Source organism: Sphaeramia orbicularis, unplaced genomic scaffold, assembly GCF_902148855.1.
Source record: "Sphaeramia orbicularis unplaced genomic scaffold, fSphaOr1.1, whole genome shotgun sequence".
Lineage (NCBI taxonomy): Eukaryota > Metazoa > Chordata > Actinopteri > Kurtiformes > Apogonidae > Sphaeramia > Sphaeramia orbicularis.
Window position 1 is genome coordinate 45,899 of NW_021941618.1, and position 9,186 is coordinate 55,084.

At 46.8% G+C, this 9,186-nt stretch overlaps 1 protein-coding gene across 4 annotated transcripts; it reads right to left on the reverse strand.

Annotated features, from left to right (window-relative positions):
* Positions 1–541: 541 nt before the first annotated feature.
* Positions 542–7,252, reverse strand: srp19 (signal recognition particle 19). Of its 4 annotated transcripts, XM_030130337.1 has the most exons (6): positions 7,097–7,252; positions 2,484–2,559; positions 1,787–1,858; positions 1,354–1,462; positions 878–1,081; positions 760–771 (listed from the first exon to the last, which is right to left on the reverse strand). In XM_030130337.1, the coding sequence occupies exons 1-5, from the start codon at positions 7,132–7,134 to the stop codon at positions 924–926; spliced, it is 453 nt and encodes a 150-aa protein (XP_029986197.1). In that variant the 5' UTR covers positions 7,135–7,252; the 3' UTR covers positions 760–771; positions 878–923. The 4 variants fall into 4 exon arrangements, with proteins under 4 accessions (XP_029986199.1, XP_029986196.1, XP_029986198.1 ...); XM_030130339.1 differs by having other exon boundaries at positions 542–1,054; XM_030130336.1 differs by having other exon boundaries at positions 542–1,081.
* Positions 7,253–9,186: the final 1,934 nt, after the last annotated feature.

The window sequence follows — 9,186 nt, forward strand, 5'->3', positions numbered from 1 at the left end:
TCCGTGTCAGGTCCACGAACCCGACACAACACCGCCGTTTTCCGTCGGGGCTCAATCACGCCTCAAGGCAAAAAAGCCAGTGTTTGGAAAGACGTTCTGTCTGAGACGTGTGTATTGTAGACGAGAGAGCCATGGCTTCAGTCAACATTAGCGCGTAGTACCGCTAGCGGAAGCCGCGTCCTCTCCCAGAGAGGGGAGGGGGAGTGGGCGTGGACAGATGCGTTCATTTGCATACCTGGAAGCAGGCCCAGAAACAGCCTGTTCTGAGGAGGGCTGGTGAGAGGGACTTTTTCGACCGCTGAAACTCCGAAAAAAGGAGGATTTTGGGGCGAACAAACTAAAATACTATGTTTTTGGGCTTCTGAGACCTATATAACGTGACTGAAAAATAGCATAATACGGGACCTTTAAATGACAGAGGTTCTAAAGCAGTGGAACATGAAGGTTCTTTTCCATAAATTCCTTCTGTATCAGAACATGTTTACTCTGGTCCTGACAAATACAGCAGAACAGTCATAGAACAAACAGAACCCACTCCAGATGAAGCTGAGGAACGAAGCCTTTATTCAGGTTGATTCTCGACAGTTCACAGACTAACACAGCATGGAACGTGGACGTTCTCCATGTTTTCCTTAATAGAACCACAGGAACGCTGGTTCATTTACTGACATGACGTTGTTTCAGAGAAAACACAACAAATGATGGATGAAACCAGATGAACATGGACACACTCACATAGAACAGGTTCCACGGACCCGGTGGGTCCACAGGCTCTAGTGGTTCCACATGGACCCAGCGGTTCCACGGACCCAGTGGGTCCACGGGCTCTAGTGGTTCCACGGACCCAAAAGTTCCACGGACCCGCCCCGGCGGTTACATGGACCCAGCGGTTCCACGGACCTGGCAGTTCCGTCGGTTGGGTTCTATTTCTTCTTCTTCTTGCTCTTCTTCCCTCCTTCGTTCTGCTGACTGCTCATATCTCCTCCACCACTTTTCTGGGTTCTAGTTTTCAGTTTGGGGATCATCTCCGCCACATAGAACATCACGTCTCTACCTGGAACAGGTGGAACATGAGGAGAACCTGAGAACACGAGGAGTTTATAAAGAAACTATGAGAACATGAGGAGTATATAAGGAGAATACAAGGAGGAGACATGGAGAACATGAGGAGATGAGGTGAAGATCCAAACAGACGGTGCGGTGCGGTGTGGTGTGGTGCGGTGTGGTGTAGCGTGGTGTTGTCTGGTCCGACGTGGTGTGGTGTTGTGTGGTGCGGTGTGGTACGGTGGCCATGGCTCAGTCCTGACTGCGGGTTCTGATCCAGACCCGGGTTCTACCTGGGGTTCTACTTACGGGAGGTGAACTTATCCTGACACGGAGTCCCGTCGGCTTCTTTGATCTGGACCCGGACTCGGCCTCTGAACTGGACGTCTCGGTTCCACTCTCTGGGATGCATCTTGTTCTGAAACACACAGTTGGATGAGGCCGGGTTCTGGTTCTAGTTCTGGTTCTAATGCTGTGGTTCCACTACATGGTACCGGCTTGATTCAACTCAACTTAAGTACCAGAGACTAGTCCTGGAGACTGCTTCCATTACTGCAGTGTTTTCAACGCTGGGGTCGGGACCCCCTGTGGGGTCTGGACCCCCTTTGGAACCAGTACCACACAGTAGGAGTGGAACCAGTGGGTTAGAAGGTTCTAGGGGTGGAACCAGTACCACACAGTAGGAGTGAAACCAGAAGGTCTTAGGGGTGGAACCGGTACCACATGTGTGTGGAGGACTTACTTCCACGTAGACGTTCATCCCTGCGGCCGTTAGAACGTCTCTGATCTCTGCACACGACGGGTTCTCCACAGCCTGAAACACAACACACCCGTCAGACCTGGTCCTGGACCACCTCAGACGGGAACCCGGTCCTGGTCCAGTTCAGACTGTGGACTGAGAACACGCCTGGTTCCCATGTTCCTCCAACAGGAACAAAACCTACACACGTTAGAACCGCAAAACTTCACACACACACACGTCAACATCACCTGACCCACATGTGACCAACGTCATGTGACGTGTCAGAACATGAACCTTGTCGGTTAGAACCCTTTAGAACATGTACCTTGTCTGTTGGAACCCTTTAGAACATGTACTTTGTTTGTTGGAACCCTTTAGAACATGCACCTTGTCTGTTGGAACCCTTTAGAACATGTACCTTGCCTGTTAGAACCTTTTAGAACATGTACCTTGCCTGTTAGAACCTTTTAGAACATGTACCTTGTCTGTTGGAACCTTTTGGAACATGTACCTTGCCTGTTAGAACCTTTTAGAACATGTACCTTGCCTGTTAGAACCTTTTAGAACATGTACCTTGCCTGTTAGAACCTTTTAGAACATGTACCTTGTCTGTTGGAACCCTTTAGAACATGTACCTTGCCTGTTAGAACCTTTTGGAACATGTACCTTGTCTGTTGGAACCCTTTAGAACATGTACCTTGTCTGTTGGAACCCTCCGTCCTTCTGCCAGTGTCTTCTTACTGTTGATGTAAACTGGATAAACACAGATGAACCTGAAACACACACACACAGTCAAGACTCAGCTTCAGCCATGACTCCATCAGGTAACCCCCGGTAACCGGAGCGTAACCCCCGGTAACTCCAGTCTGACAGACAGGTGCAGATGTTCTTTAACACACCTTCATTTTTTACCTGTTTACCATCAGCTTTTCTACACTGTTTTTTTATTTATTTATTTATTTGTTTGTTTGTTTGTTTGTTTTTCTACAGTGATCATAAATGCTCAGTTTATAGAAAACTAAACTTTTCATCCAATCATGTCACATGTTCTTGGGGGCGGAGCCTCCATAGGCCCTTTCCCACCGCAGGAACTTTTGCAGGAACTTTCTGTATCACCCTGAACTTTCAAAGTTCCTGGTGCATTTCCACTGAAAATTACCCTGGTAACTGACCCTCCCCTGGCCCCAAATTTACCCCAGAGAAGTTCCTGGTAGAGAGGTAGTACTTTCCAGGTTACCAGGAACTTTAAGGGGCGGAGCTGTGTGCTGGAGAAGGCTGAGTGGTGGACTAGACTGACAGCATTTACACATTCTGTTCACCACCAAGATTTAACTCATTTAATTTCCACAAGCTTTGGATTTAGATAATTCGGAAAATGGACCGAAAGAGAAGCTATGACAAGTGGACGGACGACGAGGAAATTCAGACAGACTTTGAATCGCCGACACGAAATGAGCGAGTAAAAGCTGTCGGAGCCAAATATAAGACACACGCCTAAAGAAATACGAGAAAAGAAGAAGAAATTTAAGCAGGATTAAAAGAAACTAAAGGAGCACAACGGTCACAGTGGATCTGACTGTGGAACAAACCAACGGTCTGAATAGGACACAAATATTCACTGTTTAGTTGGTTCCATGCTGTAACAGAAGTCAGAGGCATCAGCTGTTTAGACAACAGTGAAGTCCAGTTAACCTAATGCTAATGCTAATGCTAACTAGTCAACAGTCTGACATTAAACCTAAATCAGAACTGGTTGGATTCATGTTGTCACTGTGAGCTGAACACTGGTTTATTCTGTATGTTTGGGATTTCCACCTGAACTGGAGCGGACGGACTCGCCTCTTTTTCTGAACCTGCGGCTCATTTGTGTCCTGGTCCAACATCTACTGTTTACAACGGCCCAGGTCAGACGTGTGACCCCTGACCCTAACGGCCCAGGTCAGACATGTGACCCCTAACCCTAACGGCCCAGGTCAGACATGTGACCCCTGACCCTAACGGCCCAGGTCAGACATGTGACCCCTAACCCTAACGGCCCAGGTCAGACATGTGACCCCTAACCCTAACGGCCCAGGTCAGACATGTGACCCCTGACCCTAACGGCCCAGGTCAGACATGTGACCCCTAACCCTAACGACCCAGGTCAGACATGTGACCCCTAACCCTAACGGCCCAGGTCAGACATGTGACCCCTTACCCTAACGGCCCAGGTCAGACATGTGACCCCTGACCCTAACAGCCCAGGTCAGACATGTGACCCCTAACCCTAACGGCCCAGGTCAGACATGTGACCCCTAACCCTAACGGCCCAGGTCAGACATGTGACCCCTTACCCTAACAGCCCAGGTCAGACATGTGACCCCTTACCCTAACGGCCCAGGTCAGACATGTGACCCCTGACCCTAACAGCCCAGGTCAGACAGGTCACATGACACATCACACTGGTAGGAATCTGTCCTCATGTGTTCTGTTTTTCATTTATGTATTTTTATTACTTTTCCTGTAGGAAAGTGAAAAAGGGACCAGGACCATGGAGTTCCAGACCGGCTGTCCTGGACTAGCTGGACCAGACCCTGGTCCAAAAGCCTGAACCTGAACACATGTTTATTTCCCTTTTAATCTCAAGACATCTTTTGTTTTGTTTCAAATTTTAATTAAAAAAAAATCTAACCTAATACTGTCTGTTCATTTACAAGGCATCAAAATATGAGTATCAGTACTTTTATCAGTAATCTGCAGTTGAATTAAATGCAGGTATTTGAGTAAATGTGTGTGACTTTAGGTTGAACCTGGACTAAATCTGTAAAACAATAGAAATGAAACAGAACCATCCATCACACTGAAAGTTAGATGTGATTTAGTTTAAGGAATGAGAAGTTGAAAACACATGTTCTACCATTTTTAAATACAGATTAAAGATTTGTAATGATGGTTAACTTCATTTCAAATCTATTCCAGATGGATTCAGTGATTCAACAACCAGTAAAATGTTAAACCCAACCCGTCCACTTCAGTTCTGGGTCATTTTATTGAACTAGAGGTTAGTTTGTGAATGGACATGAACTGGACGACAGGTCCTGGTTCTGCTCCTCATACATGAACTGGACGACAGGTCCTGGTTCTGCTCCTCATACATGAACTGGACTACAGGTTCTGGTTCTGCTCCTCATACATGAACTGGACTACAGGTCCTGGTTCTGCTCCTCATACATGAACTGGACTACAGGTTCTGGTTCTGCTCCTCATACATGAACTGGACTACAGGTCCTGGTTCTGCTCCTCATACATGAACTGGACTACAGGTTCTGGTTCTGCTCCTCATACATCATCAACCTGATTTGAATAAATTACCCTGAACTTTCGGGTGTGGTGGAAACGCAGTTACCAGGAACTCTTTTACCCTAAAAAGTTCCTGGTAAATAAGTTCCTGATAATAAAGTTCCTGGGCCTTTTGGTGGGAAAGGGCCTAATAAGACATTAACGATCTGTTTATTCATCAGCTGTAGTACAGAACCACACAGAACAGTACAGAATAGTACGGAACTGCACAGAACCGCACAGAACAGTACAGAACCGCACAGAACAGTACAGAACGGCACAGAACAGTACAGAACGGCACAGAACAGTACAGAACCGCACAGAACAGTACAGAACGGCACAGAACCGCACAGAACAGTACAGAGCCACACAGAACAGTACAGAGCCACACAGAACAGTACAGAACGGCACAGAACCACACAGAACAGTACAGAGCCGCACAGAACAGTACAAAACAGTACAGAACTGCACAGAACCGCACAGAACAGTACAGAACCGCACAGAACAGTACAGAGCCACACAGAGCAGTACAGAACAGTACAGAACCGCACAGAACAGTACAGAGCCGCACAGAACAGTACAGAACCCCACAGACAGTACAGAACCGCACAGAACCGTACAGAACAGTACAGAACCGCATAGAACAGTACAGAGCCGCACAGAACAGTACAGAACCGCACAGAACCGTACAGAACAGTACAGAGCCGCACAGAACAGTACAGAACTGCACAGAACAGTACAGAACCGCACAGAACCGTACAGAACAGTACAGAACAGTACAGAACCGCACAGAACCGTACAGAACCGTACAGAACCGCACAGAGCAGTACAGAACCGCACAGAACCGTACAGAACTGCACAGAACAGTACAGAACCGTACAGAACAGAGCCATGGTTTAAATGGACCCAACATTCAAGAACTTGCAATAAACCACAGATTCTGGTTCTGTTTGTTCTAACAGTGTCTCCTTCGGTTCTGATTCTGTTCTCGTTCCTCCAGTTCCAGTTCTATGTTTGTCAATCATCTGTTTCCTCTGATCAATGATCCTGATCAGATTCTAATTCCTCCACACGTCACTCAACACTGATCAGGTTTTAGTCACAAACTCTATTTATTTTGTTTCATTTTATTATATCATTATATTATATATTCTATCATTTATGAGTCACTCCACTTATTTCTTACTCTTTTTTTAAACTTATTTCTTACTCTTTCAACTCTCGTTTTTTTCCTCCACGTCATGTTTCCGGGTTCCGTCTACGGAAGCCGACAGAGGCCAAACTTCATGTTTCGACTTTAGAACCTGGTGGAATGTTACATATATATATATATATATATATATATATATATATATATATATATATATATATATATGTAAGGGTAGAGACTGCGATCTGGTAGGATCGGCGATTCTACCGGTAGAGACTCCGATCAGAGTCTCTACCGGCAGAAACTCCGATCCTGCCAGTAGAAGGGTTAGGGTTAGGGGTTAGGGGTTAGGATTGGAGTTTCTACTAGTAGAGACTCTGATCGGAGTTTCTACTGGTAGAGACTACGATCGGAGTCTCTACTGGTAGAATCGCCGATCCTACCAGATCGCAGTCTCTACCCTGACATATATATACACACACACAAACACACACCTCGGGCTTTCTCCGTTTTTATGTTCTGTTTATATTTTACTGATTTAACTTTTTTTCGCTTTTCTACAGCAGATCCGGACACAACACGGTGTTTTTCCTCTGATTTATGTCTAAAAGTGGACTAAATAACCATTAAACATAGTCTAAAGGTGGACTAAATAATCATTAAAAGGGTTAGGGTTCAGGTCTCCCTCACAGTCAGGACACACAGTTTAAAGACTGATTTTCCCTCCGGATTTTTAGTCATTAGGTTCATTTGACTGATGCGTATTCTGAGTCTGTTGATGCTAACTGTTAGCATTAGCTTTAGCTCAGGCTAACCCGAACCGTAGTTCCACACAGACTCACCTTTCTTTATCTGCCGGGTTCTGGGTCAAGTGAGCCATGGTTCCGCTCAGTTCTGGACCAAAACAGGAGGTTAATTAGTTTAAACTGAGGCGAAAACACCGAACCATCTGCGGACCACCACCGGACCTGGGTCTGCTTCTTCTCAGTTAACGGCGGAGTGAAAACAGACAGAGGGAGGAGCAGTGACACCTGCCGGCGGGGAGGAGCCAGGACAGGGAAGACCAGGGACAGGGACCAGGAGCAGGGACAGGACCAGGACAGAGACCAGGAGCAGGAACCAGGACAGGGAAGACCAGGGACCAGGAGCAGGGACAGGGACCAGGAGCAGGGACAGGACCAGGACAGGGACGAGGAGCAGGGACCAGGACAGGACCAGGAGCAGGAACCAGGACAGGGAAGACCAGGGACAGGGACCAGGACAGGGACAGGACCAGCAGCAGGGACAGGGACCAGGAGCAGGGATAGGACCAGGACAGAGACCAGGAGCAGGAACCAGGACAGGGAAGACCAGGGACAGGGACCAGGGCAGGGAAAGGACCAGGAGCAGGGACAGGACCAGGACAGGGACCAGGACCAGGACAGAGACCAAGGACCAGGACTAAGACCAGGGACTGGGACTAAGACCAGGACCAGGGATCCGGACCCAAGTGGACCCTGTAGACCAGGGTCTGAGCTGGATTTGTTCAGTCCAGTCCATTTCATTGTGTGTTGGTTCCACTAATAAGAGTTTATATGGAAAGAGTTTCTGGCTGGATTTTAGATTTTTTAACAGACAGGTCCCAAAGAGTGAGGATGAATGGGGTTCTGTCCAACCCAGTGTTCTCCTCCACTGGTTCTCCTCAAGGCTGTGTCCTGTCTCCATTATTGTACATTCTCTACACAAATCTGTGTCAGAGTGAATCTGAAAACAGGAGCATCATTAAGTATGCTGATGACTCAGTCATTGTCAGCCTGCTCAAAGAGGGGCAGACCAGTCCAGTCCTGTCACTGATGACTGGGTCCAGTGTGTGAGGAGTCCGACCTTCACCTGAACTGATCTAAAACAAAAGATATGATTATTGATTTTAGAAAACAACAGGACAGGCACGGAGTCACTGTAATTAAAGGTCAGACTATAGAGCAGGTGCAATCAGACAAATACCTTTGGGACGATAATTGATGAAAAACTGAGTTTTAGTGAAAACTGCAGATGTGTGTGTAAACAGGACCATCAGCGCCTCCACTGCCTTAGAACACTGGAACACTTCCACATGGACCCAACCATTTGAACTTTGTTTTATCGTTCTTTTATTGAGTCTGTTTCATCTTTTTGTCTGGTGCCGTGGTTCACTCAGACCTCAGTTTCAGAGAAACTCACTGAATCAAACAGTCAGATGGTCCAGTCGCCTGATTGGTGAGTCCCAGTCTTGTCCCACCTCCCTGTCCACTAAACAGGTCCAGAGGATGGCTTCATCAGTTCTTAACAATGACTCCATCCTTTACCTGGTGAAGTTCAGCTCCTTTCCTCTGGACGGAGGTTCTTAGTCCCAGGTTCAGGACACAGCGTTTATAAAAACAGCTGTTCCTGTCGCCGTCACTGAGCTCAATAAGAAACAGTGACATTGCACTTTTAACTTATTTAGTTATTTATTCCATTTCTTTGCTCTGCTTATTACCTCCGCCAAGGAGGTTATGTTTTTGCCAGGGTTTGTTTGTTTGTCTGTTCGTTAGTGTGCAACATAACTCAAAAAGTTATGGACAGATTTTGATGAAATTTTCAGGGTTTGTTGGAAATGGGATAAGGAAGAAATGATTAAATTTTGGTGGTGATCAGGGGTGGGAGGGCCCACGGGGGGGGGGGCACAGACCAGAAAATTTCATCAAAATCTGTCCATAACTTTTTGAGTTATGTTGCACACTAACAGACAGACAAACAGACAGACAGACAAACAAACCCTGGCAAAAAAAACCCTCCTTGGCGTGGGGGGGCCCACGGGGGGGGCCACTGATCAGCCTTGGCGGAGGTCTGCGCTCTCCGAGTGCTTCTAGTTATTATTGTGACTTCAAATTTTTAAATTTTATGTTCTTATCCTGGTTTTTATCCCAGATTG